The sequence below is a fragment of the Haemaphysalis longicornis genome, unplaced genomic scaffold (assembly GCF_048455015.1).
Source record: "Haemaphysalis longicornis isolate Haplotype H1 unplaced genomic scaffold, Haemaphysalis longicornis Haplotype H1 scaffold_1, whole genome shotgun sequence".
NCBI classification, from domain to species: Eukaryota; Metazoa; Arthropoda; class Arachnida; order Ixodida; family Ixodidae; genus Haemaphysalis; species Haemaphysalis longicornis.
Window position 1 is genome coordinate 127,055,544 of NW_027526203.1, and position 19,814 is coordinate 127,075,357.

General features: G+C 48.1%; 1 protein-coding gene across 1 annotated transcript in view; it reads right to left on the reverse strand.

Annotated features, from left to right (window-relative positions):
• LOC144149841 (laminin subunit gamma-1-like) overlaps positions 1-1,377 on the reverse strand; it is a 124,628-nt gene extending 123,251 nt beyond the window's left edge. Inside the window, exon 1 of the mRNA XM_077681572.1 lies at positions 796-1,377. Coding sequence (XP_077537698.1) covers positions 796-1,252 — 457 coding nt within the window. The 5' untranslated portion in view covers positions 1,253-1,377. The remainder of the gene's footprint in view (positions 1-795) is intronic.
• Between the last annotated feature and the right edge of the window lie 18,437 nt (positions 1,378-19,814).

Here is a 19,814-nt window from a genome sequence, read left to right on the forward strand (position 1 = left end):
TGGGAATCAGAATTATCCATGAAAAAAAAGTGCGTGACTCACGCGAGTAGACGTCGAGCGCTAACAGAAGCACCGCTCATGAGGACGGAATCTGCTACGGAGTGATAAGGCAAACAATTGTACGGAAAGCGAATACGAAAAAGAAAATAAAACCAATCTGCTCTGGCTTCCGCGTTCAATTTACCGCTGTAGGCGACAGGCCCTGTCAATCGAGAGCGAAATCAACAGTTGCATGATATGAAAAAAAAAAAAAAAAAGAAACACTAAAAAGACCCACATGCATTCATTACGGCTTGTGAAGTTCCAAAGGGAACTTTAGTTTCCTTTGTCGTCCTTCGTTCTGTTATCATTTCCGTTCGCCAAGAAAGTGTTTTGCAGACCCTAACTTTTGTGCGGCATGTGACAAGCGTAATGACGAAGTTTTTCGCTTCACTTCCAGTTTAGAAGCTCTAGTGTGGACGTGGTTACAGCACTTTGGTGGCTGTTGTCGTCAGCAATGTGTAATAACCACATCCACGCATGAACACGCACCCATTCATGCACTTATTGCTACCTTCTGGATGGAGGCCGAATTCGAATCTGGCGGTTGAGGTAGAATTGCATAAGCGAGATAGCGGGACGTTTGGGAAATATTAACAAACAAAAAAAAAAAAACGTACAACAGCGCTCTTTACAACGATTTACGAGCCACTTCCGCGAGCCAAAGGAGCACAAATGATAGCAAGCGGATCCTGCCTTTATCTAGACACGGCCCATGCTCTACCGCTAATAATTGAGGGAGGCGTGCTCACTGACCGAGGTCCAGCGTGAGGTTGACCTGGTTGGGGTACTGGATGCCCTCGAGCATGGTCTCGCTCTGCCACCAGGTCGTGTTGTCATTGTTGTTGAAGTCCGTGAGGTAGTCTGCCGGGTGCGCCAGGTGCGGCTTGGTCGAGTCGCAGACCTCGCACGTCTTGGTGGCGCCCGGTACGTCCGTCTGCGGGCAGTACTTGGTGGGCTCGCGCAGGCCGCACGTGTTGGTGGCCTCTACGCGGACGTTGAAGGCGGCGTTGACGAACTCCGGGATGCAGCGCTGGGCGCGGTTGTAGCGGTCGTAGCACAGGCCCCGCGGAGAGGGCCGGCCGTGCTGCTGCGGCTGGTGGTGGTGGTGCTGCTGCGCGCAGGCGACGGCGGCCAGGGACGCGAGCAGGAGGCAGCCGAGCGCCTTGTGGGCCGCGGCGGGCCCTGGGGCAGACGACGAGGGGCGAGCCATCCGTCTGCTGGTATAGCTGTCGCCGCAATGGCTTCCGACTCCCGTCTGCGGCTCTTCAAGGGAGACTCGCGGCCTGTGTTTGCGGCCGCCGCCTGGAGCCGAGGGAAGGGGAGAAGGGACAGCCGGCCGCGCGAGGGCGTGGCGGTAGTGTTGTGGCTAAGGCTCCGGGGTTCCAGGAACGCGATTAGAACTGCTCCCCTCGGCCGCCGTCCTCCCCCGCCGTGGCGTGGTGCAGAGGAGAGAAGAAGCCGCTTCCGCCGCCGCCCGTTCTTCAGCCGCATCTCTGGTGTCCTCAGCATCGGCAGCCATCGCTCTCCGGGCCGCCGCCGACGATCGCAGCAGTGCTCAGTGCTAGTTGCGCGCAGCGGAGCGCCCAACGGCCCGCGCTTCTGGGCCGCTCCGGCTGTCATTTCGCTCGAGGGGATGCCCTTTGTTCACGCGCCGTTGTTGCCTGCCCCTCCTCCGAGAATCTGCTTGGGACTCGCGGGCAGTGAAGTCCGCTACCCTCATTTCCCTCTGCCGACCAAAGAAAGAAAACGCTGCTTTGGGCTTTCTCACGGCATACACACTACCTATCAACGTACAGTTAACTTTTGACAATCTAAAAAAAAAAGTTCTCGTAATAAAGGGACAATTTCCGAAAAATAAATAAGCGCTTAGCCACCATCCCCAAAGATGCAAGACGACCATCGAGAACGTCTTGTTAAATCTGAGCATTTTCAAGGTGGCTTATTTTGTCGGCCTGATGACTACAGTGATGAGCGTGGCTTGAGAGTGTCGGCGGTCGGCCTTTCCGGGCACGCAGGTTCGCCCTTCACACCTAGAGCTGAAAAAGCAATCGCCTGCACTTTTGCGTGCTATACGACCGGTAATTTTATATAAATCAGGTAAAATATTAGAAACCAAACAATAAAAACTTCCGCAGTACAGGATCAACTTTGAGGCAGGAGGAATCGCTATTTTAAAAGCAATTGAAAGTCTCCAAGGTAGCTACGAAGAAGGGAACTTACAGTGGTTTACCGATAGTTTATCAACCCCAAAAGCAATTAGCAATCCAAATAACTGACACCCAAGTATATTTAGAACTAAGGAGATGCTACAAGAAATAGAAAACCAGGTCAGAATGACGTTCACTTACATTAATGGTCACAGTGGCAATGTTGGCAACGAAATGGCGGATGACATGGCTAAAAAAGCAGCAAAATATGGCGAAAAAATAGACTGTCCTATTCCAGGATGTATCAGAAAAACAGCTTGATATTACCATAAGAAAACACTGGAACATTGAATGGCAACAAGAAAGAAACAAAAGTTACGCCTTTCAATGGATCAAAAATGTTCCGGCCCACTTTCCCACAAGCTATTACAAATTCCCAATTTACTTTCAAAGATTTGCCACCACAAATAACCACAAATGTAAATGTAACCCACCAGCAGGCAGCTTCGACCACTGCTTAGAGGCTGCCCAATAGCAAAAGAACACAGGGGACAACATTATCCTGTCTATAGAAATACCCTCCCAACACGCAAACCCAAGCTCATAAAAAATAAAGAAATGTTAAAAAATTCTAGAAGAAATGACAATCCTAGTTAACGATAATATTCAACAATATTAACCCCTGAAATATTTCAAAGCAAAATTACACAAAGACATACACAAAACGAGCGGCAAATAGCGCAAGAATTACTTGGAGATACTGATCTTGCGTAATTATCAAGTCTGTTCATACTGAGTTATTATCTTGTGCAATTAGTGTTGTTTTAGTTTTAGTCTTGTTTAGATTAGCTAAAACAAATTTTCAATACTCACAGAACTGCTTTTCCGGCTAATAGGTAAATAATATTACAAAGTAAAATATAACATTGCCTTGTTTAGAGGTATGCATGCCGCCTGAAGAGAATATTTGTCTGAAATGGGAAAATACCGCCTTGAGCCACTAAACAGCGTAATACCTGCGAAAGCAACCAACACAAGGTCGCGAGCTTATGAGGAAGTTTCCGTGCTTGGCGTTATCTTAGGGGTTATTTTATGTTACACACCTCCATACCTCCATAACCTGACACGCACTGGCCGCGGTTGAAGCCCACAGGTCCTACACTATGCTTAGATTCTAAGAGCAAAGCACGCGTACTGCATTTTTCAGACAAGCGGTAAATGCTTAAATCTAGCTACAGTGAACCAGGCCAATGGTTTTTTATCAGAGTCCCTCGGTGATGGCTGCCAGCAGTAACGCAATTACACCCTAGCTACTGCGTGGACCCGCTTGTGCGTTAAAACGAGGCGGCTATATTGTGCGAGCGGGCTGCACGCGCAGTGCATGTGCGAAAAGCACGCCCAACTAAAGCTGCTGGTGTTGCGTATAAAGCGAGTGCGACGGCTTGGCTAACGTCGCAGTTTTTCATCAGATTGATTCTCTCTCTCTCTCTCTAAAGGAGTCCTAGAATAAATGTCATCAAGCCGACGGACTTAAACACTTAGCGCACACCACGAGGGACAAGAAAGGAAAACACGGACAAGGCCGGCTCGCTGTGATGCTTAAGCCGACGCACCTCACGGATCGAACAATTAGGACAAAAAGGCGCCGCCGCTTCCAAACGCAAAGGGGAAGGGAAGGGGTGCGTCAGCTAGAAGCCAACGACAAAAGCAGACTGAGCAGCAGACAGAGTCCGTTTGTTGGTTCGTGCATGTGTAGGAAACATAACCATTGTTCCGTTTATACGCCTATGAGCGCTATATTTTCGAGCACGCAATTACTTTTAGCTCGCGCATTATTTTAAAACGACGCTTAGCGTCAGGCATAAGTCGTTATTTAGATATTAACGAACACCGGTGGGAGTACGATGCGTTATCACCAAGACGCCCTATGCCGCTTGTCCGATTTATCACGTTCTAATTGAAACCCGCTAGCTGACGCCCCGGATATAGCCACTGCGTTGCGGTTCTCGCTCGTACAAGACAAATTTGAGTTCCTGCATACTTGAACCGACAGGTCGGGAAGTTTCGTAAAAGCATTGAATTGCGAACCAAACTGCGGGAAAATCCAGTCGCCGCAGGAGACCGATCGTTTCCACGGCTTCCGAGGGTCAGCGAGGCCGCAGAGTGGCCTCCATTGACGTCATGAAGAACGCGGTCTTTCATAGGCGTCAAACAGGAAGCGCGCGTCTACTTCGGTGGAGAGCGCGTTTAGAAGATAAACCACGTTTGGACTCGCCTGTGATAAATTTCAATTGGATATTTGTAATCAGCATAAGAAAAACATTATTATCCCCTCCCTAGCTTAATTCTTTGAAAAGCTCTTCTCCTTCTCTTATCTTAAATACCGCTCCGAATTTTTTCGTGTTATATTAGGTCTCTTCTGTTTGGCCTGCACTTTCTGCACGAGTTCAGAATGAGTTCAGGCAGTTCAGCGCAGGCGCCACCACTGCAGAACCGGTCCTGCACTTTTGTCGTCTGCTTCTGCACCTCCTCCCTGGGAAGTGCAGGCGAAGCCGTGAACTCATCCTGCACTCTCTGCACCGTCGGTAAAGAAAAGTGTAGGCGCCGCGCACTGCACGCTAAAATCGAAGAGGCGAGTGTTGCACTACCTGAGTGAGTGCAGCGAGTGCAGCCAAATCGAAGACACCTATTGATTGCTTGTTGTCGTCGTGGCTTGGCTGCGTTGTCTACCTCATAGCGTTCCGCGATTTGCGGCTCTTGAAGTTTGTGCTGAACTTTTGTGAACGTGAATTCATGCTTCGGTTGGGCCGAATTGTACCAAAGCACTCGGCGTCGCGAGCACGGTCTCGTTCAGGCCACCATCAAAATTACCGCTCCTGCCCTCTTCGACGTATTTGAACACGTCGTTTTTTGGGAGTGCATACAATACGGGGACACTCCATATCGCAATATACACACCACACACGTGCAGCCACGAGAAAAGCTTCAAAGGCAGGGCAAGCAGGAAAAAAGACCAGACAAACACGGGCGTCAGAGTTCACATACATAGCCCTTCCGTATCGCAGCCTAACATCCGTGGTTACAACGTGACACGGAAGTTCCTGTAAGTGGTTGTTTAAAAGGGCAGATAGCTTCCCCACGGGCAAGAATTTAGAATTTCAGCTCACACCATCTCCATCTTCAATACCCACCAGCGCAGACTCTGGGACAAAATCGGCAACCCACAGTATACAGGTTGATGATACTCGACGGGGCAAGCTTCTCTGTGGAAGTATCCGCACCTGCTTTGTCTTTACGGAGTGAGACATCAGTTGCGACTTATGGGACATAGACATGCGATACGTAATAATTGCGGTATAGATATGGAATGGGATATGCATGGCTCATGGCAGTGGCGTTCTGGGGTCGGAGAGGAGATCCTGGTTGTCTGGACTCGGCGATCGTTTTTCTCATCAAGGTGAAGAACAAAAAAAGCCGTGTGTCGATACTTCGGCCCTCTTTACAAAACTGCAAGTGCCTAACCAGTACGTCTCACATCTCAGGTTCCGCGCATGAAAAAAAAAAATTAAACTCGTTATTTTGATAAACAGGGCCAAACCACCACCACTAGCCAGGTTTAGGTGAGGCCGAAAAAACGAATGTTACTTTGAAGTAACGTAAAGCAAGCGAGGCCTCGTGCTCCCTGCTTAAGTTGGCCCATTTCAGCTTGTGAAAACTGCCGTGCGGCCTTTTCCCCATCAGCGTGGCTCCTTCTTGATAAACTAATCCTGAAGCAAAAACGCCCGTGTGTTCGAGATTTCGGCGCACGTTAAAGATCCCCAGGTGATCAGAAGTAATCCCGAGCTCTCCACTACGGCGCGCCTCATAGCCTGTACAGTTCAAATCAAATAAACTAATTTCTCCCCCGGATACTTCCATTGTTTGAATAGAATCGACTGCTCTCTGTATGAAGGTTAAAAATTAGTGTTGCCATTGTTTGGCCTTCGTCAGCGTGGCCTCCGGCGTGTGAACACATATATGTTTCACCGCGAAGATTCGGTCGCTGTTTAGTAACCTCACCTGCGCATCCGCAAAATAAACAAGAATTTCGCACTCGCAGTGTTTAATATGCATGATTCAGTGATCAGGCAGTATTTCTAAATTGAATAGCTATTTTAATTTTACCAAGGCAGCTGTTTGACGCGTGGAATCGTGTTAAAGTGAATCAGGCTTACAGTCGCGAGTTGACATATTTCTGTGTCTCGAGAAAAAAAAAACACATTTTGTAGCCACGTAGACTGAACGAAAACCAATGGGAAGCAAAGAGATAGCGAGCTGAGACAGCAACGTATATGATAGTTCAAACGAAGTCTCAACAAAGAGCACCAATATTGGTACTTGGGAACACTGTTTTGCTTTGTGAAATAACAAGAGCTCAGCAAGCCAGTTAATTCTGCAGGTTCAGACAGCACGTCCACCTTCGTTCGTGTTCTCAACGCTCTTGCACGCGCCTCGTTTCACACCGGCCTCGGGAAACGGCCTCGGGTGCATGCCTTGCTAGAAGCCGCCTTCACCGCCTCCCGTCTAGCGGCTACCCTGAGCTCCTCCGGGCGATAAGCGAAGATGTCGCAGACCGGATGACGGCGAAATATTTCGTGACGCTTTTCTCGCTACGAAGGCCGAATGCACAGACGACCACGTGGAGGAGATGCGCGTGTAAGCACAGTAAGCACAGCCACCGTCGGGAGAGAAGCGACGAAGCCCCACCAGACCGACGAACACAGGCCTGTACACAAGAGCAGCACGCTGGCATAGGAGCGAAACTTATGGCCAAATAAATAAGGCGTCAGGTGACTGACCAGAAGAACTACACCATTCTTCGGCCGGGAGCAGCCGGCCAGGAGGACCAAGCGCTTTGAAATTGGCCAGCCGCCACTTTGAACTTCGATCATTTCCCGGTTTAGGCCTACTTAGGTACCCCATCATGGAGTTTCATACTAATATATACTAGACGGAAATCTGGCGCCACTGTCTATATATAGGCGAGCCGCGCTTCAGCGAGCGTTGCGTCATGTCCCGGGAAGGCACGTTTCACTCGTCCTTGGTATGGCCAGAGTCCTTCAATGCTTTACTCTGGTATGGCTCATGAACAGGCTGAAAAGTTGCCTCTGGCTGCAGAAAAGCAACAATATCACTGTAGGAGATTAATGAAATTGGGTTTGTTATTATAAAATTGCAGCTTCAAAAACTTATTTGTCAGGGATTATTTAGAAGCTTCATACAAGATGAACAAGAAAAATATATTCGCCGTTTTCGTTGGTTTTGGCTCCGAGACAAACAAAAAATGCTTTGTGGCTAGCCAAACCACGTAGGCGAGGAAAATCACTGCTACGGCGGCGCCCACGACAGCCCGCGATTGCAGCGCCAGATTTCACTCTAGTATGTATTAGTATGAAACTCTATGTACCACATCGAGAAAGGGCTGCGACATCTTGATCCGTTTTCAGCTGCGGTGCACTTATAGACTTGGTTCGCGTAATTAGCTCGACTCGGCTTTTGTATACGCTGGTAGCCGTTTTATGCTTCATGTTTTACGCACGTCATATATGTGGCGTGGTACGCGTTTAGCTAGACCAGCGGAACCGACTTCAGCAGGTCAAATGCTATCGCGAACTGTTGAAATGCAGTGGCCAGCTTAGAATTCATAGTGAGGCCAAAGCAGCGCTTAAATCTCCTTACACAAGGCATGCGGAAGACCAGAAATGGCAAAAAAGCTCTAGGCAGGTCTTTAACCGACTGTCCTATTGTTCCGTGACCGTTACAAAACGTTTGTTCTGGATGAGCGGCCGGCCAGTTTGTTGACATTGACTTTAAATTTGACTTTAAAAATTAGACAACCGACCATTCATTCTCGCATAAGCTGGCGCGGGAAGCTAAAGCGTTTGCTGTGAGTTGTCTTTTTGGGTGGATACGTTCGGCCCTATACATGCATGCGCAAAAAAGAACGGAATGCGAAAGACAAGAGGACGTGGGCAAAACGCTGGAGAATAAAAACCGCGGTTGATTCTTTAGGAGAAATACGGGAGCATTGCTTTCTGATAAGGACAGTAAAAGAGGACACCTATGCACTCAAACAAGGCAAACTTAGCAAGAAGTAGAAGTGAGCTTCAATGAAAAGGAAGACAGCGAGGTCGTCCTTAGAAAGTGCCCTGGGCAGCTGCTCTGCGTTGGGAGGGGAAGAGGGAAAGCAAAAGGGGAGTGACGTGGCAGGACCAGGGCGGGGAATGTCTGAGTGTAGAGAGCGTCCAGAGTTTTACTCCCTCCTAGGTTGGAAGGTCCGTAGGGCGCTGTAATTTACACGCTGATGCCAAAGCCATGAAGGTATTTCACCGGCGCACAGCATCAGTACGGACGCACGCTCGTGATATGCGATAGAATATTTTACAAATAATTACAACAAGAGGGGGCTCCACAATTCTCAATACTTGCGCAACAACCTCAGCTGCTTGTTTTTTGCACACCCGAAATACTTGAACGTATTGTGTGAGTTGAACGCTGTAGCATTTTTTGAACCTCCGCAGTTTCAAGCCTTTCCTGGTCGTTTAGTTGCGTGTTCAAGTATGTAGGATCGCTTTGAGAAGCCGCCCTTGATGGGATCGAATGCCGCTGAACCTTACAAGCAGGGTCTGATGAAACGCAAGTTGATTGAAAGAAAAGAGGGCCAGTCTTTTGCCTCACTTTCACAAGTGGTGCCGGCCTCGCCACCGGCAGATGTGCTGTTTCTGCTCGTTGTGTCTCACTGTGGCACTGGGCCAAGCTTCTTCGAATACAACGAGGCGCAGACCGGAGCAGTTTAAAAAAAAAGACATTTCACATACGCTTTACAATTACACGAGAAGGGGTTCCACCACAGCGGTGGGCAAGCCACCTGGTTCTTCCCCATTACGCTTAACAAATACCGGTTGAAAGAGGGCTACGAATCTCTTTCTTGTACCGTGATTTATGACACACCGACCCACGCGTCTCCCTTTTTCTATATGCTAACTGCCTCACAAATTTTATGTGTGCCTTGGTGAGCTGAAGGCTTCAAGGTTCTGCATTGTCCAAGGCGAACGTAGCGCCCCGCCAGTGGCAATAGGCCCTCCGGAATTGCCTGTCTTAGACAGCGGCCTTTCCTCCGAAAGTAGCGGTTATCGGATCGCCAGGACGTTAGGTAAGACGTCCTCCCTGGGTGGCAGCGTTGCGCCGAAGATTGCTGACTGCGGGTCGGCGTTGCTTCACACAGCACTGCTCAGGGAGTCGTATAACGCGGCAAAGATATCCACGGGTTGGTAAAAGTAAAGAAAAAGGCAAAAAAATACAAAGGCATGACGGTTATCAGGACACCATACCGAGATAACAGCGAAGCAGCAGTCCAGCACGTAGAGAAACGCTTCATTGAAGATTTTACTCCAATAGCAGCCTTGGACATTTCATTGACCCTGCATACAGCCGGTAGTGCGATGAGACCTTTCCATCGCCGATAAGCGGGACACTGGCACCCATGTCTCAGACGGGCGTGAACATTACGCAGGCGTTTCATTCTGCAACTTTCTTGAGCTGGAAGACCCCCGCTTCTATTGCGTAAAAAAGACGCATAAAAGAAAAAGAAATCCGTTGTGCGGCACTTCTTCTCTGGGGGAAAAGTAATAAATAAGAAATCGCAATACTAAAGCCAAAGAGCTTGAAACAACGAACGTTAAGGCGCCCTGGTGCATATGGTCTAAATTTGGATAATATGCTCACCAAGACCTATTTTAGTGACGGAATCACAGAACAGAATGAGTAATGACAGCCTTATCAGGCACTGCGCAGAAACTCCGCCTCCTCACGCTTCGTAGCTTTCACTGTACTGCAACCGCTTGCGATATATGTACAGTCGAAAGCTTTATGACAGTAAACCCAGGAGCGCGTGCCGCTCAATACATGCAGAGCGCTCTGGCGAGAAGCTGGCGTGCTCTCGAAGTTTGTGTGGTTGGCGGGAGCACTTCCTGAAAGCGCTTTATCGCGCGGCTGCCTGCTGCATTGGCTACGTCACGGAGGACCACACGTTTTTATTAACCCAATTGGGCAGCAAAACGCAAACGTTTTAATGCGTTTACTCCATTCGCGCTTGATAAAAAGCCCCTCATCGGGACACGTGTTTCTGGAATCGTTTCCAGATAATAAACGAAGCTACCGCAGTAGACAACAGCGCAATCAACCGTTGTCAGGTAGGGGATCCGCCAAATGTACGAACTACGACAGTTCGCCATCCCATCGCTAGACCGCACTGCATGTACTGAGCGACACGCGCTCCCGTGTTTACTGTCATAAAGCTTTCGACTTGACCACTTCTCGTGAATGGTGTTACTAGGCGGACGATCACACAAAGTGCGCACAGTGCTTGCCATGGACATACAAAAGTCATACGACAACGTTAGCCACGGAGCCATTTTGGAAATTCTCCAAGGCCTTCTGCTCCCGGACAAGGTTTCCTCTTGCCTCCGGAACTTCCTCACAAAAAGATCCTTTTCTGTTCGCATTAGTGGGACAAGTTACGGTCGCTTTACGCCTGTCCGCGGAGTGCCTCAGGGATCGGTAATCTCGCCCTTCCTTTTTGATATTATTATGTTACCGCTTGCCTGGCATCTCGGCTCTATACCTTACATGCACTTTCTGATGTACGCGGACGACATCACAGTGTGGACTGCACACTCAGACCTGACTCGGCAAACCGCGTGCCTCCAACAAACCTTGTGTGACACGCAGAAATGGTGTGAATATGCTGGACCGACACTTTCCATTGAAAAAACAGCTATTCTGCCTGTGGCTAGTGCTTGGGGCCGTCGCCGACGGGAGGTGTCTCCAATCGCATTACAACTCTGCGGCCGATCTGTACGCACTGCCACTGCACTTCGCGTGCTGGGATTAGAAATTTATGCGTCTGGGTCAGCGTCTATGTGGCTACGTTCCGCTCGCCAAAAAGCGGGACAGATGCTCTACCTCATCCGACGCATCTCACAGAAGTCTGGTGGCTCCTGTTCCAAAATGGCCCGTCTATTGGTGCGGTCTGTACTACAGCCTCGGCTTGTTTACCAGACCCAATTCCAACACCTGAATTAGGCGGTGTGGGCTTGACTTGAGGCAATTAACCGAGCCGCAATGCCTGAAATTACCTGCATCCCTAGGATAACACCGATCCATGCTCTTCAGGCTGAAGCTCAAGTTAACACCTTGGATTATATCTTGTTCATCAGCGTCGGTCCGCCCGCATGCATAAACTCACCTTTGTTGCTGAGGCAGCGGCGTTAGGAAACTACATGGGTCGTTCACTACCCGCATCTCTAGCCTGCGCCGTTACCAGGCCACTTCGGATATACCACCAGGTGACCGACAACAGGCCACTAACGCGACTGCACAATCGATCCAACGGACATTCTGACACGCTTTTCACGGTCGCACAAGAACTGGCGGCTGAGTCTCAACCCCAGGTGGTGCAGGCATTTGTGGACGCTGGGGCCAAGGACGACGTGGTGACCACAACACTACAATGTCCTTCCCAACCAGAATCCTGTCAAACGCGCTTCTACGAAACACGCCGCACCCTGCCGTCTATGCTAGCCGAGCTTACGGCCATCCGGGACGGCTTGCAAGCACTAACTACTGCTCTTCATCAAGCCCCTGGAGGTACTATTTTACAAATTTATACAGACTCCACAGCGGCCATAAGTGATTTACGTCGAGTAAATAACAACTCAGCTATCTCGAGGGACATTCATGACAAACTGGATACGTACCCCTGGCCTCTGCGGCTCTCGTGGGTCCGGCGAAATACTCTCCCCGCTCACATTGCGGCGGATGGTGCCTGTCACACTGCATTTGTTCTACGACCATTGCCTTTACTGATACTAGACACCCCAGAACAGTTTCTCCAAAGGAAAGAAGATCTTCGTCGCGCCACACGAGTTCCAACTCCACCGTGTGGAACGGACCTCCCTAGCAGATCGCTCGCTGGGAGGAGGTTTTGCTGCGAAGACTTCGTGTTGGTGTAGCCCTCTCTCCCGCTGTTACCCGGGAGTGGCCACCACGTTACCATGCCCCGTTCGCACAGAACTGCCCCTTTTGCACGGCCCCTGCCGAGGATGCGGACACTGAACATTTGCTGTGGCCTTGCCCTTTATTGGAAGCGGCGAGAACAAGACACCTCTGAGGCACAGGCTTCTACCCTGGCAGGCCACCTGAACTTCATCGGTGGATATGGGGACCCCACCACCGCTCCCTCCTTGCGTTTCTCGCGAAACGGGAGTTGACCTATACCTCTGACATAGTATTTATGCCATCGGGCATACTATCGCAATAAAAAAAAAAGACTGTACGTGCGTAAACCACATTTTTGTTGTTGTTGTTGTTGTTGAAGTTCCTCGTCTCACAGCACATACCCACGTGGGGGATTGGCGAGGAATTGGCCGTAAGGAGAGCTAATGCGCCAGCTTAGAACAACTGAATATAAGAAAACTAACCATTTATATCCAGAAAGAGGGCACGATTATATGCAAGATAGAATTGGTTAAAAATTGAAAGTAGAGGTTCCAAGGGAAAAATGAGCTTTTTTGGGCCGGAAGATGTACACGCAAAAATCAAAGCTAACAGGGAATACGCCTGGTCTCGGACACGCATGCATGAATGGCTGCAGACACCCCTCAGTGACAATGTCTCAGTGATGTGGCCCCAAACGAAAGCAGTACGGGCATAGAAATAGGAAGCCCAATTCGCTGTAATGGCGTGGCAACGTAACGTTGTCTCATCATTGAGAAACCGCGGCGATGCAAGAGCAAGTGCTCTAACGTCTCATGTTCACCGCAAATAGCACATAGGGCGGAGGCCAGACCTGTGCATGGAGAAGTTCAGCTGGGGAACCCTGCATCCGAAGCTGGTTAATGTGACCTTGCATTGTCGAGATTCACAAAAACAGGAATTTCAATCATGTTTTAAGTGGGTATAACCTACAAAATTAGTGATAACCCTTTCCTGCGTTCTTGTTAGGCGTTGATAGCTACGGAACCTTGCTCCGGCTACAATAAATGGAACAGGACAAAGGCCAACCAAAGGGCCATCCAAAGATGATCGTGCCAAGAAGTCAGCCTCTTCATTCAGCAGTAAACCTTTGTACCCGGGAACCCAAATGGGGCACGTGTCCCGCAAATGGGAAGGCACAAGAAAGTTGAATCCACGAATTGGAGGTGAATTTTCGGACGACGACAAAGCGGAACAGACCGATAGTGAGTCAGTTATTATACCTATATTAAAGTGTCGGAGGTACTTCTTTTAAGGCTAGTACTACCACTAGGAATTCAGCTTGAAATATTGGAGTGAAATCTGGTAAACGCAGCGAGACTGACCAGTTAAGGTTCGGGCTAAAAATTCCCACACCTGCCCTCTCTTTACGTTACGATGCACCTGCTGCGACTATTACATAATCATTCATTCAAGCTTGCTAAGTGGTCGTTGAGCAGCCCTGTAAATAAACGCGGCGAAAGCCTTTTACCGTTATTGGGAAAAATATTTTGAAAAGGTCACTGCACAGGGCATTGTCGGTATTGCCGGAATGTTGATATTCAAAGGAGGGAGTAATGACTGGGCGTAAACACCACAATAAATCCGTGCGCGCAGTGCGAAACTTAGTACAGGGATACATACCCAAACAGTAGCACATACGTATATTCCATGACGCTTTATAAAACGGCCAATAAACGCAGTCATTTAGGTCGATAAACTAGTTCAGTGAATTAATAAATCGATGAATTATTCAATTACTCATTAAATTAGAACTCAAACTTCAGAATGGTCGACAACAAGAAAGCTGTGCGTACTTTAAGTCGCGCGTAGAGTTATTGTTAAAAGTCTATAGCAAGGAACTTTAAAGCGGGAATTCATTCTGAGTCTGATGAGCATAAAAACAACGAACAATGTCCATTAGGAGTCGGTTAATGACGCAAATAACCCACGTGAGGCTTGCTTGACAGCTAGAACGTATCTGCATCAGTCCGTCACATCATTTTATTCGTGTTGATTGGGAACACAACCACCTGAGATTACTATAGGGCTGTATGTGTGCTAGATTAAGCGTAAGAGCTTCTGTAAGGCTAACCCAGCTCTGGAGGCTTGCTAACCCAGGCTTGCTAACCCAGGGCTTGCTAACCCAGCAAGCCTTGAGCAGCCAGGAGTACGACACGTAGAGGCTGAAAGCGATGGATATATTAGTGTTTGCAGTTTCCAAGAAGAACTATGCTGGTTCTCGATGACGTCCTGCGGGAAGATGCCCTGCGCAATGCTTCCTTACGCGCGTATTCTGTTTCTGAAGGTGATATTATAGGAAGGTGATAAAGCATGCGGTTCAATGGCAGTGCTTCGTGCACGTGACCATAGATGTAGGTTGATCTACTGAAGGATTTATTTCAGACAGAAGAGTAGTGCGAGGCGTGCCACCTTCTATAAAGTTGACTGGCTATGGGAGACAAAACACAATAGGGTTCTGTCCCCCATGCTATTTAATGCCGCCACGATGCTGCCGGCCGGTCATTGTCCCCTCTTTAAATTCGTACTAACTAGCCCAACAACATGCTGCGCCTATCGAAGAAAAGCTAATTCTTCAATATAGGCATATGATGTCTCCATCTGGTTTAACGTATACCGGACGAAGCGGTTGGTGGTGATAGTCCAAAGTGTTGTTTCGTCTGATTCGGCAGTAGCGCTGACGTTGTGAGTGCAGAAATTATAATTCGTCTTTTTTCCTAGAATTCGGAGCAGGTCTGCACGTCTGAAGATATAGGCTTCGAGTGTCTGCTTCTATGGCACCCCTCTCGACTGCGGGTTGCATAGCGGAAGGCTGTGGATGCCATTCTATAAACTGTGGCTTCTAGACTCCACTATCAGCGAGCGAAATTTAGCCCAACTCCGCAGTCCAGGGTGCTATTGTCGTCCATTGCCGAAACCCTCAACCTAGAAAATGCGAATGTTACTGTCCTATGCACTTGAAATGGATAATTCTGGCAACAGGATAATTGCTTGTAGAATGATTTTCGGGGGTGCTCCCATGTTTAATTTTATCCTGTTTACGTGACTGCAGCGCTTCCTTTCCAGAGTCTCTCTTTGTCGTGTTAATCCCGTGTCCGCTTCCGACCAGTGAGATGTTCCTCCGTCCTCCGGGGCATCGCCCGCTCTCAGTTCCGGCCGCTCTTGGGTCTTTGGAAGTTCAACTCATTCTACCCAAGTGAGGAGTACGTACTTGTGCAGTTATGTGGGTTCTTTTCTACCAAATTACATTTCCTTGTCCATGACCTTCACACGTGTGACGCGGGCTGGTGCCCGCTCGCCCCTTTGAAGCAGCTTTGCAATTGCAGTCTCCAGCATGGGAAACCGACTCAACGAACCTTAATTTGCGAGGCATGCAAGTTCAATGCCGATTTTTATTCTTGCGGTGTTCTCGTGACCAGCAGGGAGGAAATACTGTATTAATCACAAAAAAATTGATAAACTGTTCTCTGATGGTTCTTGTATGGTCGATGCTGATATTTTATGTCCTTTTGTGGCTCTCGTCCCGTTGTTAACAGAAGGTGGTTGGTCTCTCGCCAGGTGTCAACGTACCCTTTATAAAATGGAGAACAAGGTCCATCAATTATTAGTTTTAAGAACCCCATTCCGCGATGAGATTCGGGCGAAGTTTTATTAAAGTTGGTTTCATTAAAGGTGCCATGAAGACAAAGGACGAGTTCGGTTCATAGAAAAGGTTGTTTTATCCCGACAACAACACTAAAAATTGTATCGCAACTTTCAAACAAATAATCCGATATGAAAGAAAACAGATTCTACATTGGCGACTCCCTAGCCACTTCCCGGAGATTTTTTATGACGTCAGAGAAACTTGTTTGTGCGATTGGTGGCAGCAGACTTAAGCCACCGCCAAAAAGATTACTGGGCGGTTGTCCTGGGGCCCCTAGCTCTGTTTGATTGCATCACTTGAATGCTAGCGTGCAGGTATGTTTTGGCCAGCAGCTATGTTTTGGTGCTGGCCCCTATTGCGTCACTCCTGCCTATATTACGTCACTGTAGCGCGAAATTCGAAAGTATTTCAAGGTTTGTTGCGTTTTGTTTTCGATTAAAAACGGCCCTCGTGTCTGGAATGTGGGCGAGTGAGTTACCAAAGGCTAGTTCTTTCAAACTGAGCAAACTTGTCTTCTCTCTTCATGGACCCTTTAAATCCCCGCTTCGTTACGTTCTACTGTACCTCCTTGAGTGCCGTTTTGATGTGGGAGCTCTTCCACGGTCACTTCCCCCAGAGGAGCGCTAGCATGATTTCACGGAGTACTGATAAGGATATACTGCGTTCTATCGATAGCATTGATGTGTCGAATGTGGGTCATAAAATCTTCCCGAAAGACTTTTCTGTTCGATTACAGCGTCCGTCTATTACAGTGGACAGAGTACAGGCGTCGTCAAAATTAATTGGAACACGGTCTCGTAAATTTACAGGAATTTCTTTCTCCGGAAACGGCCAGGGCTGCATTGGTGGGCGTTTAGAGGAGTCCTTGCTATCGGAAAACAGTTTCCAATGAACCGACAATGGCTGTCATGAAGTCAGTCAGACAAATATTTGGTGATATTCACAAATCCTTGTTCCAAATGCTTATGACGGCACCTGTACATGTGCATTAATCAGCCCCCATTAGGCATGCAGAATTAGGGGGCACGCAACACAAAGAAATTTGCCTGCCACGCTATTTAGCTCTCCCCTATATCTGGCTACACAATTTGCAATACTTCTTTCGGCTCGATCTCGTCAAACCATTCGGTCGAGTTGATCTTTTTCTTTCTTTCATTTGCTTCAATTAGCGAATATCTGGTAAATCATTCGAAACAAAATAAAACTGATGAGAAACCGTATGTTAGCCCGACCCTGATATCTGGCGGAGCACCGAGCGAGCACAGCGCAGTGAGCTGGCAATTCAGGTACCGAAGAGGCGGCGCCTGCGAAAGAGAGAGGGGTTAGGAGTCGGCCGAAGGGGCGTCTAATTTCAAGCTTCCTAATCGACGTTATTATATGAAAATATTTAAAGGTGACCTTGAAACTATTTTACGCCAATCAAGATTCCCGCACGTTTGAAATCGTTGTTCGACGCATGTGAAATTTTTAGCAGCCACATTTTCAAGCCTGTCTTGAAACCAGCACCTGAATACAAGCGCAACGCACTTCACAGCCGATAATACGCTGTCTGTTGGCGGTCGGAGAAGGTATGTCCAAGTTGTATGATTTGCAAGAAGCTTCGACTATTCAGTAGAGCCACCCTTTATGGACCCATCCCTGTGGACCCACACCTTTATGGACCCACACCTTTTGTGGGGAATTAATCGTCTCCAATATTTGCCATCTTATCTGGATGTGCCCTGCCTTTTCACAAGGACGATCGGAACTGCTAGCACTACAGTCCATGCCATGTGATGAAGAGGCCTTATTCGTCGAATGCGCGCTGATGCCTCTTTGTTGCAGGCAATTGTAGAATTCTCTCTCCAGGAGGTTCTCTATAAAGCTGTTTGATTCGTGATTGAACTGTATGGTTCAGTGATTCCGTGACAAGTGCATAACTGACCTTCTAATGTAACAAGAAGTACAAATGTGTTTTTGATAACTTTTATTTTCATACCTCTTCCCTGTTCCCACTCTCCCTCATCCCCTTCAGGGTCGTACGACCTGCTTCAAAAATCAATCAATCAATCAATCAATCAATCAATCAATCAATCAATCAATCAATCAATCAATCAATCAATCAATCAATCAATCAATCAATCAAGCAAGCAAGCAAGCAAGCAAGCAAGCAAGCAAGCAAGCTCTTACTAAGGAGCTATGTGAGTTGCGCGTTCTTCAGAGCCCCCGCGACGGTACCCAGATTTGAATGCACCAGGCTTTTGCTTTTTTCGCTTGGTCGACGCGTACGTTTGCGGGTCCTGTAGGATGGGTTTGATGCATCTGTTATTAAACCAGACTGTCTCGCGGATATGTTTACTTTCCGGCACAGCCGGTATTAAATCGTAAATTTAAAGGAAGTGGTTTCGGCTGAAGCAATATGGTTAGGTGAAGTGACCCCGACTTGCAAATGGTAGCATGTGAAAGTTTCACAATGAAAATGGTGAAGAATATTTGCGGTAAACATGTAGTGTATCGTGCACTTTTAAAAATGCGGAGAAACACGCATTTAAGTTCAGGGTATTGGTGTCGAACGCAGGAAATAAAATGCTGGATTGTCCAATCAATCCTTCCGGCCAGTACGAATAAAAGTTACGGCCGTGCTAGCGGTCTGTGTTTGGGTGAAAAAAAAGATAAGTCGCTGTTATTCGACTCACCCCGTGGGCTCTAATGGGACTTACCGCATTTTCGCGCGGAAAACCCGCACCAAAAATGCGAAAATTTCAGTGGCAAAGTAAGGATGCGGATAATACGCGGTTTTTTCTTTAGTGCAGCTTCACAGCAATGCGGGTTGTGCCGAGAAGCTCCACCGCAGTAACACTGCCTTTCATGGCAGTGATTGCGCAAAACATACAAGGGCAAGGAAGAAAAAAACAAGGACGAGCGCACTCTAACTGCGGCTCAAGTGATAGGTCTAGCGAGAGCAGTGACACTGAGTGAATTGTGACTTTCGCCTTGAAGTCATGTATTCGACTTGCTAAATATACGATTTTTCTGTCTACATAGTATGTGATTTATTGCTTCAGCAGTAGCTGTGGTGCATCATTTTTTGTATAAAATGTGCGGGCAATACGCGAGTTTTTTTTTTTCCAGTGGGCTGGATGTTGGGGTGCGGACTATATGCAGGAGAGGGTTATACACGTGAGAATACGGTATTTCATAATGTTCAGCTGCCATAAGGGACGACAGTAGACGATTTGGAGCGATGCTTGATACTAGGCTGCGCGCCCTTTTTGGCCCGAAACGAGTCACAAAGGCGCATGAGTGCAATGCAGGCGCTCTGACCATAGCAACGGAGAAATAGATAGCCGGAAGGGAGATGGCGTTCACGTTATGGCTGAGTACGAAGAACTCAATGGAAAAGTCTTGTTAGAGCTAGGTATACAACCTTACCTTACGTCGCGGAAGCAGAAATAGAATATACTGGGGAAAGAAGACGTATTTTCTGTCGGAAAAACAGCCGCTGATCTACATGGGGAAGGTGTACAGGACAAAATGGACGACAAATGTAGACGCGCTGCTAGACGCCGCAGTGAGTGAACCGTCATTCTTTGGAACATAGGACAGCCAGGCGGTTAATACAGACTGGGTGTTCAACCGTTCACTGTACCGACCTGAACGGGGTCATGTGAGTTAACTCGGCTATGGAATATTTACGGTAAGCTCGAGCAACTTGGGAAAACCAGGGACTTTATGATAGTGGATGACAAATTGCTGTCAACCTCAGAGGTAAAATATTTAACCGAATTGAATGGTAGTTTGGCCATATCGAATGGAATGAAATGCGTGCGGGGCTGGAGAAGAGCGGCGCTGCATTGGACAGAGCTGCCGACATAATAATTGCGGGCTAGCCCGGCAACGTGTACAGCGAGACATCAGAGAACAAC